This window comes from Limanda limanda, chromosome 6, assembly GCF_963576545.1.
Source record: "Limanda limanda chromosome 6, fLimLim1.1, whole genome shotgun sequence".
NCBI lineage: Eukaryota > Metazoa > Chordata > Actinopteri > Pleuronectiformes > Pleuronectidae > Limanda > Limanda limanda.
In genome coordinates, this window is record NC_083641.1 from 13,524,418 (window position 1) to 13,541,507 (window position 17,090).

The 17,090-nt window shown below is 44.1% G+C and overlaps 1 protein-coding gene across 1 annotated transcript; it reads left to right on the forward strand.

The window, feature by feature from the left end:
* Positions 1-883: 883 nt before the first annotated feature.
* baz1b (bromodomain adjacent to zinc finger domain, 1B) lies at positions 884-16,855 on the forward strand. The gene is made up of 21 exons (XM_061073257.1): positions 884-1,624; positions 3,010-3,126; positions 4,077-4,221; positions 4,676-4,868; positions 4,959-5,080; positions 5,229-5,426; positions 5,511-5,696; positions 5,787-7,101; positions 7,258-7,413; positions 7,668-7,806; positions 7,901-8,064; positions 8,254-8,377; positions 8,512-8,610; positions 9,004-9,181; positions 9,346-9,531; positions 9,869-10,016; positions 10,651-10,798; positions 11,453-11,568; positions 12,359-12,498; positions 12,611-12,717; positions 13,643-16,855. Exons 1-21 carry the CDS (start codon positions 1,506-1,508, stop codon positions 14,301-14,303), a joined length of 4,761 nt encoding a protein of 1,586 aa, XP_060929240.1. The 5' UTR covers positions 884-1,505; the 3' UTR covers positions 14,304-16,855.
* Positions 16,856-17,090: the final 235 nt, after the last annotated feature.

Below are 17,090 nucleotides of genomic sequence, written 5' to 3' on the forward strand. Positions count from 1 at the left end.
TGACAGGCACTGACAGGTGAGGCCCTATTGAAATTGTAAGGATTATTATTATTATTCAGGCAAATGAATTGACTTTGAGGGCTCTAACATGCTCAAATTCTTACCAAAATTTGCAGAAAGTTAGAAAGTGAATTTTCAATGGGCGTCACAAAATGGATCAACGGTGCCCCCCAAGACCCCCGGAACGTGTTCACATTGACCGATCTTCACAAAAATCGATACACAGACAGGTGTATCATGACCAGACAAACAAAAAAGTCTTAGGTGCAATTGGAAAAACGCCACAGGAAGCCTTCTATTTTGCATTTAGTGACCATTTTGGCCATATTCCACATTTTTACTTTGAGGTACTTGTCCAAGGGCTTTCATTAGATCAACTTCAAATTGAGATGAGTGTCATCACAACAAGATGGAGATTTAAAGTTATTCAAAGATCGATTTTTCGTCACACGGTGTGACCTTGGCGTGGCGTCAAAGTTTGATTACACGCCATTAAAACACAATGTTCTGTAACACGGACATACATGGACCATGAATCCTTTGGTGCTGAGCCGTAAACAAACAACTCCCCTCCTGCAGTGACAGTGTCAGTATATGGTGTCAGTGGTCAAAAATCAACGGAATCTTTATGTCTTGTTAAATGTGATTTCGTTGATCTATAAAATCAGCAGCTGACCCCGCTTTTTTATGCAGCGTGGGCGTGGCTTATGTGATGCGGGCTGAGCTTGTCTGACAATAGACGGGCCACATCAGCCAATCACAGAACGCGTGGCGCCAACTGGCTGAGGGCGCTTCATTGAGGAAACCAATGAACGTCGTGTGAGGGCGGGGCTTACGTGCGACGCCGCTTGCCGGGGAAACGGAGAGCGGAGGGTGACTCGAGCCGGTGCACTGGAAACTCCCGCCATTTCGGAAAGGAATTAACCTCTTGATTGATCCAGGCTACTTTTGTTTTTTTTGGTGTAAATCAGGTTACCACAGGTATCTGACAGGGAGAAGCCGGGACACAGCGAGCCAGCAGCGGAGGAACCGGTGGAAGGAACGCGGGCCTGGATCGCACACACCCGGGACAGAGCAGCGCGCCAGACCGCCCGCCGAGCGAAGCGTCGTTGCCGCGAGTTTGATTTCGGTTTGGATCGTGTGGCTCTTCCTGGAAACCCGGAGATAAAAGTTCACCAACTCTCTCCAGAGGCCAGTCCAGCTGTTTACATCCCAGACTCAGCGTGGAAGCCCCCGCCACACAGCTCCAGGAGGAGAGGAGCAGGATGCAATGAGGCGGCGGGCACTGTTATTGTTTTGCAACGAGATAGCGATCCAGCCTGCTAGCTAGTCGGCTAGCTGCTACACGCTGGGTGCCGGGCCTGCCGGCGGTAACGTGAGCCGTGCTAACGTGACTCGGGACGTTTGGATACATGCTAAGGACAAATTGTAGTATATTGTTGCACTGACTCGTTGATATAAGTTCTGGTGTTAACGTTGGCACCCGTGCCAGCTGTGATTTTGAGATGGCACCGCTTTTGGGCCGGAAACCCTACCCGCTGGCTAAGCCGCTAGCCGAGCCACCAGGCCCGGGAGAGGAGGTCTACATCGTCGAGCACAGCAAGGAGGCCTTCAGGAACAAAGAGTATCCTTTAACATGGTGTTGATGCTCGCTGTTGCCGGAGACAGTCGGCATGTGATATATCTGGCTTTGTCTGCCTGGATGTATTAACCTCCGCACACTCACACACGCCAGGTTGTAAGACAAGCTAACAACGCTAAGTGATTTCCACCAGATCTCTTGAACGTTTCCCCGCGTGTGCTCATGGAACACTGGGTGACAAGCTGCTAGCTCACGCACCTCTCTGCTAATGTTCCCGTCATAGCTAGCTGTCTCACAGTGGGACAGACACACATTTTAAGCGGCTTTTGTACACTTCGTGTGTTTAGTTAACTACACAGAGTTAGTGTTGACGGTCGTCCTTTCACTTTCACCCTCGTACGGCCCTGCTGTCAGTTATTACCCAGAGCTAGCACCGCTAGCTAGCAAGCCGCTAACACCAGGTTTCCAATCATGTCACAATAGCCCGTCGCCTGCTCTCACAGGCTGGAGCTAGCATCAGGCTGGAGCTAGCATCGCTCGCTAGCTCCCAGGCGTCAGCTGCCGGTACTTTTGAGTTCCTGAGTTTGGACAATGAGGAGATCAGCTGTCGCACAGTAACTAGTTTAAAACAGGTTTGGTAGCTAAGCTTGTTCAAGTGTAATAATGAGGTGACTTTACTCGTTCGTTTTGTTAAGAGATGTTTATATGGAAACTTGAAACAGCCAGTAGGACTATAGAGCTAACCGCGACAGATCAAAGTGTCACACGTTGAGCTAAAGTAGTTTAAAGACGTGTTAAGTTAGCATAGCTTGTAGCATGTTTGGATACATGTGATGGTCATTTCAACCAACTGCTTGTATCTGACTGTTACATTGAGATATATCTTCAGTGCTTATAGAAGTGGTTTCCTGTCTCATTCTACCAGCTCCTACTGTCTCAGCTGCCATGAATCTCTCTCACTTTATTATTGTGGTCGTTTGTTTACATCCAAACTATTTACTCGCATCAACCCAACTCATGAAAGTGTTTACTGTCGCCTAAATTTATTTCCTAAATAGTCAGGACCATTCTCAGCATCGTCCCATATGTTCCCAGCTCATACACAAGCATCGAGAAATTTTGCGCTTCAGTGTCTTGCTCAAGGACACTTCAGCATGCATGAGACTGTGTTCAAATTGCCCTCTAATTAGTGGAACACCTCTATTAGTGGACCACCTGCTCTATCTCCTGAGCCACAGCGGCCAATGTGTTATATTTTGCTAAGACCGGTTCCCCTTTGTCCCAGCCCCATATTAACTGTCAACAACAGTGTCACAAATTGGTCAGCACCCTGCGTGTGTTGCTTGTTGTCATGAGAATGCAAATGAGTAAACTGTTAATTGTTTCCATGTGATTATTGGAGTTTACCTTGACCAACATCACTACAGTGAGTATGAGGCACGCTTGGAGAGGTACAGTGAGCGTATCTGGACATGCAAGAGCACTGGAAGCAGCCAGCTGACGCACAAAGAAGCATGGGAGGAGGAACAAGAAGTCACCGAACTGTGAGTATCACACCAAGCGTTAACATGTTCACAGCTCCATACGGCCATCGAAATATGAGCCATTTGTCAGCTCCACAGTCATTACACATTCTTATATATTCAGAAGTACAGGCTCCGGGTGTTATTAAATAGTAAACGTTTGTTGGTGATTTAGATGCACTTGCACAAACATACAAGTGTGCTTCTTTTATTGAAGCTTGTTAGTATTATGAAAGAGACATTATCCCACAGTCAAGGTCACAAGGCTTGCTGCTTTGCTAGGATTGGATAGATCTGGTGCTCCTCCTCTTATTCTATTTAGAGGGTGTGTGTGTGATTGAGTCATCCTTGAATCTATATGTCCTGGTGAGAGTTTACTTATTCTGATGTGCAAAGGGGAGAAATTTAGACAGAATATTAATAGACATCTTGCAATTCACTTATTTACAGCCAGGTGTACTAATGCTGTACTGTATATGTGCTGTCAGGAAGGGGAAGGTGACCTAAACCATATAGGTGAACCAAAGAGATATCACAGCAAAGACAAGGCAGAACTGAGTAGGGCAGTGTGGAGCTGCCCAGATCCAAGTCACCCAGGATCACAAGATGCATTTAAGCCCTGTCTAATAATATCAGACCAGAGATTCAACTCCCCCTGCTGGCCACTCTCATCCCTTTGTTGTCCTGTTATGTAATGCTGTGGTCCCTGTGATGACTGCAGGGCAGGAATTCAAACTGTGTGAATGAAATGTTGCTGTGAATACAGCACATCATACCCATGAACAAATCCAGTTAATGTCCAACATGGCTAAACTCTTGGTAGCCAAGCTTGTTTTTAATTGATGACAGAACATTAACAATCTCTAACTTTATATGTCAAGAGACACAAAACGATAGTAGTGCTAAAATTGTATTATACTCTGGTTATATTAACTTTTTTGTACTAATTGCTCCTTGTGCTCTATGTGAAGGCTTCAGGAAGAGTATCCCCAGTGGTTTGAGAGGCCTGTCCTGGAGATGATCCACCACAACACTGTGTCTTTAGACAAACTGGTGGAAATGGCCTGGGTTGAAATCCTAACCAAGTATGCGGTTGATGAGGAGTGCGACTTCCTGGTTAGTTTGACTCCTCACATTTCTAAACTTGTGTCTTACGTTCAGCTGTTGCGTAACTTTGTAATTGGATCTGTAATCTCATCTACAGGAATCACACCCATAGCATTAGCAGTATGTTAATATTTTGCATTCACTGAACTGCTTCAGGCATTGTCTTTAGAGAACCATAAAACGTTTTCTTCCATTTAGCCTTACCAACTAATAATATATTCTTAAATTTGTAGCTGACTTTGTACAAAAGCAGACAGTATGGTTTTGTATTTATATTTTCCCTCATTCGCAGTCATTTGTTTCAGTTGCTTTCATCCAATTATAAAAACACTGAAGAGTCTTTGCTAAAAAGGTAATGCAATAGAGAAAACTGCAAAAAATCTTAATGAAACCCCTCCTAGTGGTAGAACAGTGGTAAGCATTATTTGATTGGAAACGTCCTGAATCTTTTTTTTTTCTGTAGGTGGGGAAGGACAAAAGTTTGCAGGTGAAGGTGGTGAAGATCCACCCCCAAGAAAATCCAGAGGGCGAGGCGGGGGAGAAGAAGCTTGAAGGCGCCTGCGACTCTCCATCAAGCGACAAGGAGAATGCAAGTCAGGAGAACCAGAGGAAGGAGCCTCCTCCCAGAGAGGACGACAACAGGAGGGAAAGTCTCAGTGAGTCCAAATTAATAAAGTTACAATCAGAATTTTAGGCTTTCCTCTTAATATCTTCTTTTAAAATAACAACGCTTCACTTCCTATCAGGTGACAGAGCCAGACGTTCTCCAAGGAAACTTCCCTCTGCCATGAAGGAGGAAAAGAAGAGGTGGGTTATGCCCAAATTCCTTCCTCTGAAGTACGACGTGAAGCTCATCAGTGAGGAGAAGGTTTGTATCCTGTCTTCAGCACTCAACAAATGTTTAGATGCATTTTCTAATAGTCCTCAACTGATGACAATTTTCTCCGGAAAAATTATCTTTTGACGATTGTTCATTCTTGATTAAAGACATTTTAATCCCTTCACTCCTGCTATAGGTGATCAGTGATGTCCCTGTAGACAGTCTGTTCAGAACGGAGCGCCCTCCAACAAAGGAGATCATGCGCTACTTCATCAGGCACTATGCGCTGAGGCTGGGCATGGGTGAGAGTGCTCCCTGGGTGGTCGAGGATGAACTGGTGAAAAAGTTTAACCTGCCAAGCAAATTTAGCGACTTTCTTCTTGATCCACACAAGGTAATTCATCCGAGGCCTCTTTCGTGATGTGACTGTTTTTAAAACCTTCGCTTGTTTTTGGCTCACACTCTTGTTTCGCTACAGTTTTTAGCAGAAAATCCCTCTGCGAAGCGTAAGAGCTTGACATCTCCAGAAGGTAAACTTAGCAAGAGGCTCAAGAACTCTGATACGCCAGGAGAGGATTCAGGAAGTGAGATGGGAGAGAAGAAAAGGAAAAAGAAAGATGCTTCGGGCCTGCCCCTTAGTCCCACCATCTGGGGCCACATGCAGGTTACTTGTCTTCTAAGCAAAAAATCCTTTAGAAATACTGCTCAATTATAATGAGGTGAAATGAATGATGTCATGTTGTCTGTATTTCAGAAAATAAAAATGAATGGCTCACCGCTGAAGGTAAAGAACTCAGGAAGTCCAAAGAAAGGTGAAGGCAAGGGCTCTGCGCCCTCTACTCCCAAATCAGGCAGAAAGTCTGGGGACAAGAAAGAAGGAAAGAAAACCGCAAAGAGCGGAGATAAGAAGCTTGGTGTTCTCAAAGCTTCTAAAAAGGATGGCAAAGCTGGTGGCAAGACACCGAAGATGAAACAGATGACTCTGCTGCATCTGGCTAAGAGCACCTCTGCAGGGAGCCCGAAGAAGAGAGTCCGAAGCACTGGCATGGGTTCACCTAAACTGGGGAAGCCGCTGCACCCCATGGCTCTTCACCTCCTCCGCTTCTATAAGGAGCATAAGGGAAAAGAGGACAAAAAAACTACCCTCTCCTCTCTCGTCTCCAAGGCTGCAAAGACCTTATCGGCAGATGATCGCGGCCGTCTCCCGGAGGAGCTCAAAGAGCTCGTGCAGAAACGCTGGGAGCTTCTTGAGCAAAAGAGACGCTTGGCAGCCATGAGCGAAGAGGAAAAGCAGGAAGAGATGAAGAAGCGACGCAAAGAAGTCAAAGAGAAACTGCGGGAAAAGGCTAAGGAGAGAAGGGAGAAGGAGATGTTGGTCCGCCGCGAACAATCACGTCGATATGAGGACCAGGAGATTGAAGGCGGCCAAACCCTGCCGGTGTTCAAGCTTGTTGAAATGCCTGAGGGTTTGCCCAACACCTTGTTTGGTGAGGTTGCCATGGTCGTGGACTTCCTCAACTGCTATGCGGGGCTGCTGATGCCGGATGACCAGTATCCCATCACAGCTGTGGCTCTGTTGGAAGCGTTGGCTGGGGAGCGATCCGGCTTCCTCTACCTGAACCGCGTGCTCGTAGTGCTGCTCCAGACGCTGCTGCAGGATGAGCTGGCCGAGGGCTACAGCGAGCTCGATATGCCCTTATCTGAGATCCCTCTCACCATGCACTCTGTGTCCGAGCTGGCCAGGTTGTGTCTGCGCCCCTGTGATGCTCATGGTGAGGAAAGTGGCCAGGGCTCCGAGGGCTCGGGGCCCATGGGGGGTTTTGATGATGTGGTGACAAGCGAGTTCCTGGAGAAGCTTGGGACAATTGAGGTGTTTGAGCTGGGCCCCGAAGAGAAGGTCAGCCTGCTGGTGGCACTTTGCCACCGCATCCTCATGACCTACTCAGTGGAAGACCATGTCGACGCAATGCAGCAGCGGTCGGCTGAGCTGTGGAAGGAGCGTCTGGCCATGCTGAAGGAGATCAATGATCGCAAGAGGGCTGAGAAGAATAAGCGGATGGAGGCCAAAGGTAGCTGACCGTCACCATAGAGCTTTAGCTGTGGAATAAATAAGAAGATTCAATACTGACATTGTATTATTACTACACAGGGTTTCTTTTAATACTTCCTCCAAAATGTAAATATAAGTTGATACAATAAGTAGATTTTTTCCTCTGGTCTCAAAGGTGAGAAGAAAAGAGATGGTGTTCTTAAGAAGGAGGTCAAAAAGGAGGTAAAGGTGGAGCTGGAGTCAGAGGACATGATCAGCTCAGTGAAGAGCCGGCGACTGATGTCTATGCAGGCCAAGAAGGAGAAGGAGGAGATGGACAAGCAGAACAAAGGTAAACGTCAAAGCAGGCTATGGACCAATTTAAATATGTGACCTTTTCAGAAATCACAAACAAATGCTTTGCTGGTTTGTTCTACTGTTAGTTGGGACAATTTAGATTTTGTTCGGAATTTATAGTTTGTCCATCTATAGGATCTTTTATTAATTTCAGTCACTGACAGGAAGACAGGACAAGTTAACATTATTATATTTTTCTCTGTAAGTATACCTCACTCTCTATTTGTCACTGTATTCCCCTGACTCCAGAGCGCATGGAGAAGGAAGCTGAAGAGGAGCGGATGCGTAAACAGAGGGTTTCTGCAGAGAGAGCCTTCCAGGAGGGAATCACAAAAGCCAGACTCATACTGCGCAGGGCGCCACTGGGCACAGACAGAAATCATAACAGGTGTTTACTGCACAGTAATAGATTTTGTACATATACCGATTCTAATAGCTTCAGTCAATTTTTTAACCTTCAAGACTTTCTTGTTTTTCTTTAGATACTGGCTTTTCTCAGATGTTGTTCCTGGTCTCTACATTGAGAAAGGCTGGGTGCACGAAAGCATTGACTACAACTTCACCCCTCCACTTGAAGAAAAACCAGCTGAGCCTGAAGTGGAAGAGGAGGAGGATGGCGAGTCAGCCACTACTAATGAATCGCAAGGTAAAATATTTCAAAATTAAGGAATTATTCTAAATCCATAATGGTGCTTCCCTTTCTTTTTATGTTTTCCTTAGTTGGCCTTTTATATACATAGTTTAATTTATATTTATAATAACTTGCTTAGTAATAAATATTTGTTTATTTATATATATTTTTTTAACTTAAGATGATAATTTGTTTTTGTTGTAGGAGCTGAAGGAACTGAAAAGGATGATGGCAGCATAGATGGTGCTATTAGTGAAGGAGCCCAGCAGGGGGCGGCACCTGACGTCTGTATAGAAACCACTGCTCCCAATCAGGGACAGAATCTCTGGTAAGAGCTGAGCGTGTCTTTTCTTTTTTTCATTTTGATTTCATTTTTTTCCCTTTCATTTGATTTATTTTACTCCTTTCCTCTTTTATGCTGTCATTGCCATATTCAAACGTTTGTATCTTTTTTTTAACCAGGTTCATATGTGACAACACAGCTGAGCTTGAGGAGCTGGTGGAAAGTCTTCATTGTCAGGGGGCCAGAGAAAGCGAACTGAAGGCAAAGATACAAAACAGGTAAAAAAAATTGTCGCTATAGGGCAAATTATTCAAGTTGTGTGTGACAAGGCGAAAAATCTAAAAGAAAACAAATATCTCCCGGTGAAAAAGCGGTGACACAAACGAAGATATCAACAAAGTTGTGAAGTGAGTTTGTGCTGATAAGAGCCGGCACCTGCGAAAATCACTTGATCTAGGCAGCAGAGTTAATGCGTCACTTCTGGCCTCTGCTTGCTGCACCCGGCTCCTCCACCTCTCGCCTGAAGATTGAAGGCGTCTGTGCAGAAAACCTGCTGCTGTGTTTGTGCATGTGTAAAAGGCAAACTCCATAGCCAAGTCTCCGGATTTTACCTGCAGGTGATGTCTGAAAACAGATTCAATGTTAAACAAATCTCTCCCTTCCATGTGTAGGTATCAGGACATTATCCACTCCATCAATTTGACCCGCAAGGGCAAAATTGGCCTCAGGACTTGTGATGGCTTCGAAGAGCTGCTGAAATACCTGCGCAGTGACATCCAGGAGGTGGCTTCACGGCTCCATAAGGGAGGTCTGGGATACTTGGAGGACAACGTAGACATCGAAGAACAGGTGACTGGTTTGTCTCATTTCCATATTGGTATAGTTAAGATGTCAACTGCTTGTTGACCCAGCCCTTTAACAGCACCCTCATCCGTTCTTATTCTTTCAAACTGCCACTGTGTCAACCCAAACCTGCAACTGTAATTCATAATTTTGTAATCTTCTGTACACAGTTGAAAGACACAGAAAGCTTGAAAGACTTTGGCGAGTGCATCATCACCATCCAGGCCTGTGTAATCAAAAAGTTCCTGCAGGGATTCATGGCCCCCAAGCAGAAAAAGAAGAGAAGGCAAGGAGGCGAAGAAAACAGCAAGGCAGAAGAGGTTGATGAGGAGAAGAGACTGGCAGAGGAGGCCAGGGTAAGAGAAATAATTGAAGTGTTTGTATCTGGTTTTGAGTTTTAGTGTCATCAAAAGGTAATTGACTGGTGTAATAATAAGTCTGTTGCCATGTCAGTTTGAACTAGTGTTAACCACTTTATTCATCAGAGCTCTCATCTATGTGAATTTAAATTGATTTGACCATAGATGTTATTGTTTTATCCTTTTGTGGAGCACTTTGTTATTTTTTGTGAAGAAAGGTGATAAATAAATGTAGCTTAGTATATATCTATTAATATTACTACATCACTGAGTATACAGTAACTGTATAAATGTTGACTGTTAATCTTTTGTTATGTTGACCTTTTCCTCATAGGTAGCCACGGCGGTAGAGAAGTGGAAGACGGCGATCCGAGAGGCCCAGACCTTTTCCCGCATGCACTTGCTCCTGGGAATGTTGGACGCTTGCATCAAGTGGGACATGTCTGCTGAGAACGCTCGCTGCAAAGTCTGTCGCAAAAAAGGTAACGACTGACCTCATCTGCCTTCTCAATCAGAATCCTACCCCCACAGGTTTGGTTCTGTGTTTTCACTGTCCTTTCAATTGGCTAAAAATCACAGTAACATGATGAACTACAGTAACATAGTCAGCTCCAATTCTCTCGGATTTTCCTTATTTATGATGTTCCAACTGATTTGCGTTTTTTTGTTTTAACGCCAGCATATAAACACGGTCAGTCTGCTCAGTGAGTGAAAGCATCTCTCCACTGCCCAAACAGTCTTCTGCTCCTTGTCCAGTGCTCAGGCAGAACCCACCTGTGTTGATGCTGTCAGAGTTTAGACTCAGATCCAGACAGGGCAGCAGGCACAGAGCAAAACAGACAAGTAGTGTCAAGCAGGTCAACATTAATATCAGAGAGCTCAGCTCCCCATCAAGTGAACCTGTAGTGATAAGATGATGGTAAACACTCAGTTACGTGCTCAGCAACATTGGACACACAGGAAAAAATAGCCCTTTCAGGAAGTTAAGACCCGGACAAGTAAGATTGAAAGAATGAAAATGTGGAAATGCTGAGAAAATATCACATGTCAAACAAAATGGATTAAAAAAAATGCATCTTCTAAAGTTATATTTTGATTAATACTAATTTTGTCCAGGTGAGGATGAGAAACTGATCCTCTGTGATGAGTGCAACAAGGCCTTCCACCTGTTCTGCCTGCGACCGGTACTCCACCGAATCCCTGCTGGAGAATGGCGGTGTCCCGCCTGCCAGCCCACTGTGGCCAGACGCGGCTCTCGTTCAAGGTAACTGTCTGTCCTCACGACATTTGTTTTGGTACGTCTGTTCTCCATCGTCCATACAAGATGTTGTATTACTGTGGGGTTATCCACAGAGGTAATGTGACCTCAAGTCTCTAGAAACCTTTTTAACCGTTGCACACATAACTCACTGAAATGTGCTGTGGAGCATTTACATAAAACCCAACATAGAAAAGAACTTCTGTAAATGTAACTACTGAGTCCAAATCACAACCCTGCTACACGCCATAATGAATGACTATAAATGAATAGAGCTGGATAATACGTTACCTTTTCTGGTTAGATTTGCACAGATTACAATGTTCTACTGTTTCATGATGCAATTTTGTCTTAAAATAAGAGCTGGTGAAGTACTGCTAGTTTGACAGAAGCCAGGGAAGCAAATTCATTGCCATCTTTGTTCAATGCAGCCCAACATTGGCAAACTGATGAATGTTGAAGAAGCCACAATTACTTATTTGACCCGAGTGGCTCAAGTAAACTAACATTAGACAGCAGAACAGGACAGTTGTTCTTGTAGCTTCACTGAAACCAATGTTTGAAAACTTTTTTTCTCAACAATCAAATCTGCCCCTTTCAAACTACAGACCATCTTTGTCAGTTGTCTAAGATTTCAGAATGAAAATTTCTCTGTTGCAGGAACTATAAACAAGACACAGATGAAGAAGAGGATGAGGAGGAGTCTGAAGAGGAGGACTCTGATGAAGAAGAAGATGACGAGGAGGACAATGATTACAAAGCCATGGGTCACACCTGTGAGTATCGAGGAGAGGAAATGAAATCCAGGTTTCACAATATTGTCTCATCTTTGATGATAGTGTATTCAATCAGATTTAGGAAAGAATTCAAACAGTTTCTCATATCACACATTTCAGTGAAGTGATTGTGATGAATATGGGAATATACCAAATGTTCCAGTATATCAGAACATTTGGTCATATACAGGTATATCAGTGATATTTTATGTACCCACTCTAAACTGGAATCAGCCCTGTTTCATGAATGAATCACACACTTTTAAATAATAAATTAACAAGACAAAGACAAGTCCCAGATTTTAAAGCCCGAGTTGGTTTTGTAGAGCGTTGGTCCTTGCGGCTGAAGTCTGTGAATGCGAGGAATGCTGATGGGGAATTTGAGCCCCCGTCTCTATTGTCTGTGTGTTGTCATGTAGCAGCGCTTGGGTCTGGACGTTGCTTTGAAGCCACGTCTCACTCTGACTTCACTCAGAGTATGTGGCAGGACGATCCCCTCTGTCAGTTCCAGCCTGCACATCAACAATTAAGAAGTTTAGTGCATCGAGGCCAAATAGTTCAAGAGAAGCTGGCACTGCCCCAAGAACAGAATATTTCGGTCATTTATGGACTGAGACTGTGATAGATCACTGACGGTGTAGGACTCAATCCACAGTGGCCATTGATTCGTTTGGTCCAATCTAAAATATCAACATATCTGACAAACTAAACATGAATGAACTTGATTCCATAACCAGGACTGCAGCTTATGCATGCTTTTAATTTCTCACCCTTTAATGTTTCATTACAGTGAGACCAAGGAAGAAAAATAAGCAGTCCTCGTCTCGACAGAAGCATTCAAAGAGCAAACCCAAGACACCGCCGTCTTCTAGCAGTCAGAGCAGCAAACATAGGGCTGGCCCCAACAGCCCTGCAGACATCGACGAACTGGTAAGTGGCCACAGCAGCTCCCTGCTACCATTTGTCTTCAAGTGTTCTTTTGAGAGCATTCAGTTTTTATATTATTGTTTAGTGATATGTGTTGCTTGTGTGGTTTCCACAGGTGCGACAGAGTTCCCAGTCAGGCGTGCGGAGGCAGGCGAAGGAGCTGGAGAGGTGCGAGGAAATCCTCAAGAAACTGACCAAGTTCCGCTACAGCTGGCCTTTCAGGTGAGCCACGACCATGTTCTATATGCTGCAATATTCAGCGTAGTGATGATACTAAGCAGATTTTTGAACCTTTGTTTTTAAACTTTTGAGAAACCCCACAATTAGAGAAGTTTACATCAAATGGATCCGACTGTAACTTGCTCCAACAACAGGGGCCTATACGTTTTACTTAGTGGTCTGTGTAAACCAGGAAAGGTGCTCTGGCCATAATGGACTCTGCAATGAATTCCCTCAGTTTGTATAGAGTCAAGATTTGGCTTGACTTCCATATGTGAGCCAGTTGTCTTCATTCAGGTAGAAATCTAAAAAGACCTTAAATTGTCTATCAATGCTTATCATCATGATACACTGTCCTCAAACATTAACCTTTTTAAAAACTAAAATGGTCCACTAGTATATCTTTTGCTCACTCTGATGTCCTTTCAAACGCTTCATATCTCTAAAATCTGTACAATTTAGGCCAAAATGATGTGCAAGTAAATAATCCATAATAAAAGTAATTAAATTGTGCTATTAAAAACGTTTTTTTGTAAGATTTAGCTAAATAAACACAAATCATTGATCCAAAACCTTCTAGCTATCGTGGATTTTATAAGTTCGATTTCAACATGATCATGCAAACAATAATCTGATCTAATCAACAATCAAAGGCCTGTTTTCAGAGGATTCACATTAAGATCGTAATATGTTGCTCTCCTTGATGAGCGAAGGCCTTTTGAAGGTTGATATATTTGAAGTTATACTATTAAATCACTGATTATTTTCTGCTTCACACTTGAAACATGTTGATGCTCCTCCTACATGTTCGATCAAACAAAGACAATAATCATTCAGTGTTTATTGTAGTCAGCAGAATGACTGAGTGAAGCTAGAATTCCTATGATCCTCTGTGTTTAGTCTAACTTTGCTCATGCGCCTCTTTCAGAGATCCTGTATCCACAGAGGAGGCAGAGGACTACTTGGACATCATCTCCCAGCCCATGGATTTCCAGACGATGCTGGGAAAGCTCAGCCAGGGGGAATATCGTCACGGCAACGACTTCCTGGAAGACATAAAACTGGTCTTCTCCAACGCAGAGGAGTACAACCACCAGGGCAGCACCGTGCTCTCCTGTATGGTCAAGACGGAGCAGAGCTTCACAGAGCTGCTCCAAAAGCTGCTGCCGGGTCTCAGCTACCTCCGCCGCCGCTCGCGCAAACGCATCAGCCAAGCTCCTGCTACATCCGAAGAAGAAGAAGAGGAGGAGGAGGAGGAAAAAGAAGAAGAAGAAGAAGAAGAGGAGGAGGAGGAGGAAAAAGAAGAAGAGGATGAAGAGCAGGAAGAGGAGCCAAGGAAGAAGATGCAGAACGGCAAATCAAACAGGAAGAAGCCCAGAAACGTACGAGGACAGAAAGATGAGGAAAGCGAGAGCGATGACGACGATGACGACGGCAGGAGGAGAAGTAAGCGCTCCTCTGCCACCTCAGGCAAGAAGGATTACAGGGAGGAGAACAGCGATGGCGAGCGGGACACACGGAGAGCTCGTCCGCGGGAGGACCGGTCCAGCCAGCAGCAGCGACATTCCAAAAGGCAGAAACGCTCGTGAAGTCCAGGGTGTTTTTTGTCGTCTTCTTTGCTTTAAAAAAATAATCTGTCCCGCTTCAGACCCCCCCCCCCCCATCTTCTCCTCCCACAGCCAGCGGGGCTCAATCCTCAGAAAGACGTTTTTTTTTGTCTTCTTGTATTTTTGTTCATATTTTTGAACGAGGACAAGAAAACTGATTTATATTTGTAATGTTTAATATTGGTGATGTTTTTGTTCAACCAAGAAAAGATGACGGAGACGTTTTTATAGCTCTTAAGACTATTTGATTTGACCTCACACCAGGACAGTGTAATCAGAGCTTCATTCATAGGCTACATCCACTCTACCACGTTTTCATTAAATGCCTCAACACTGCTACAGATACGCCTGGCGTCCACAATACTCAGGAGTTTTACCGCTGCTTAAGCCGAAGTTTTAGTTTGAAAACTCTGGCGCTGCATTTTCGTCTGGACGGGCAGAAACAGGGATGTTTGGAAACGATGACGCAGACATTTGTAGATTGGGTCTTTTCAGTCACAAGGTAGCCCTTGCTAATTCGTCTCCTATCACATGACCCGCATCCGGAAGAAAACGGTGAAGAACTATTACAATCATAGCTGACCCTGTTGTCTTTGCTAACAGCTGTTGTGCAGCTTAATTCTGCATTAGTACAATGATACAGCTGCTGACGAGCTATTATTGGAGGAAACCGCAACATTTCCCGTGTCCAGCAGCACGCGGATACCCAGTGTACTTGAGTGGTCATGTGATCTGCATTGTCAGGCGGGTTAGTATGGATGGAATTAAAACTTATTTGGAGCCAAAATGCTTGTGTGGATACAGATTGCTTTCGTTTGAAAACGTAGTGGATGTAGCCATAGTCCAGTTGTAGAATGTTTTGTCGCACTCACACCTTTGTTACCTGTCAGTGTGTTTCACTCACCAACAGTGTTTCTCGGTTAAAGAGATGCTGTCGAGGTAGCTGAAACCCTCTTTCTTGGCTTAGAAACAGCACTGACCTCTACAAAACCACGTCACCTGTAAATCGCTCCGCCTAATCCTCTTGCCACCAAGATCATCTTTGGTCAAATGCAAGTGTATAGATAAACATGGTAGATATTACTAGTTGTAGTAGTTGTTTTCCAGCTCAGACTCATGGTCAAAAGCTGCGTCGAGACTGCCGATCCCCCACGTAGTCACATCACTTAAATGCTAAAAATAGAAGAAAAAAAATCACCCCAGCTCTTTGTGCCAAGATAGTTGGGGTTTTTGTTAAAAAGTGGGACCCGACTGTAGTTTTTGTCTTGGTGCGTAGAGCGGACCAGCCTTTTCGTCCTCTGTAGTGGCCTGCCACTAGATAAAGAACCGGTACCTCAATGCTCCGTCACTTTGCACTCTTCTTGTGTAAAGTGCTCCTATTATGCCAGCAGCTGCAGGACCAGATTTTATTAAAATTGTGCATTGACATTTGTAAACTGTGTTTAAAACAACAAATGTTATGTTTAAGAAAAATGGGCATTTTTTTAGAATATTTGATATTTTTTGCACATTTTATTTGGTAATGTAAATGATAAACTTGTTGATCTTAGTCACATCCAGTAAAAAGTGCCAGGTGTAACCTCAGCTCTCCTAGTCGACACAGAGAACACTTCAGAGCTATTGTACTTTTTGTTGTCGCAGCAGAAGCTGTCACGTGCTTGTACATTTTGTGACGAACACCTAAATGACCCCATGTCCTCAAACTGAACGGGTTGAATCAGCTCCTTAGAGGTAAATGAAGGGTTTTCCAGCAAGTCCTGGTTCGTTCACCAGGTGGTGCTGTCCTCCTACTCTTTGTACCAGCTTCATCCGCCTCCAATGATGCTGCTGTGTCACCTGACTGCCACTGTGCTAGTGCTAGGTTTTTTTGACTCCTCAGCTTGTTTGCTTTTGTTGTTGAATCAACAGTCATAAGTTAAGTGTGCATCATCGGCGGGGTTGCCAGCAGATTGATGAGGCCGTGGTTGATTCCCCTCTTCTGTCTGGTCTGTACTGTGCTGTTCTCATGTCTTTATCTAGTGCTGTTATCATCGAAACTTCACTGATTTCCTGATTTTATTTGCCCACCGATTGCGCCCCCTTCCCTCTATTTGTTTAGGTTCAGCTTTGCTCCTGACACGATTAACAATTGATGCATTCACTGTTGTGATTGTTGGACATTTCAACGAACAAAAAGGTGACTGCCCCCTTCTCTCTTAAAACGAGACCTGACTGTAAATGCTTTCTTAATTCTTGGAGGAACTGCTAAAGTCTTTTTACACTTCCTTTTTTATATATATATTTATAGTCTCTAAAGTTGGGTTTGGGCAGTTTCGGAGGATTTACAATGTAAAGAATTTCCAATAAAGGCTATGGACGAAGACTAGTTCTCCCTGTTTTATTTTGTGTCAAGCATCCCCAGGTCAGTCGAAGACGTGACATCACTGCCATCTGTAAAAACTTGTGAAAGACAATGAACAGGGAGGAAAACGGGCTCTCGGTGACCACCAAGTGATGTCTAATTTTGCTTTCTAATAAAATATCAAACAGATTTCTATCTGTAGTTGAGTCTTTTCTTTGGAACACCTGGAGTCGTTGGAAAGGCGAGCAACCTGGACTGAAGCTTCTAAAAAAATTAAGTGGGAAAGGTTAGTGGTAGAGTTAGGATGTAATTACACATCCTGGTCTAAACTGATCCAGCTCTTACTGTTTTTTTTCTGACTGAGGTGCAACTTCCTCTGTTTTTGGTCAAATTTTCACAGGACAATGTCAAAAAGACCAATTCCATTT

Coding starts and splice junctions, on each gene's coding strand:
- baz1b (XM_061073257.1), top strand. CDS start 1,506: ATGGCACCGCTTTTGGGCCGGAAACCCTACCCGCTGGCTAAGCCGCTA. Junction 4,222..4,675: donor ATGAGGAGTGCGACTTCCTG/GTTAGTTTGACT, acceptor TTTTTTCTGTAG/GTGGGGAAGGACAAAAGTTT. Junction 8,378..8,511: donor AATCAGGGACAGAATCTCTG/GTAAGAGCTGAG, acceptor TTTTTTAACCAG/GTTCATATGTGACAACACAG.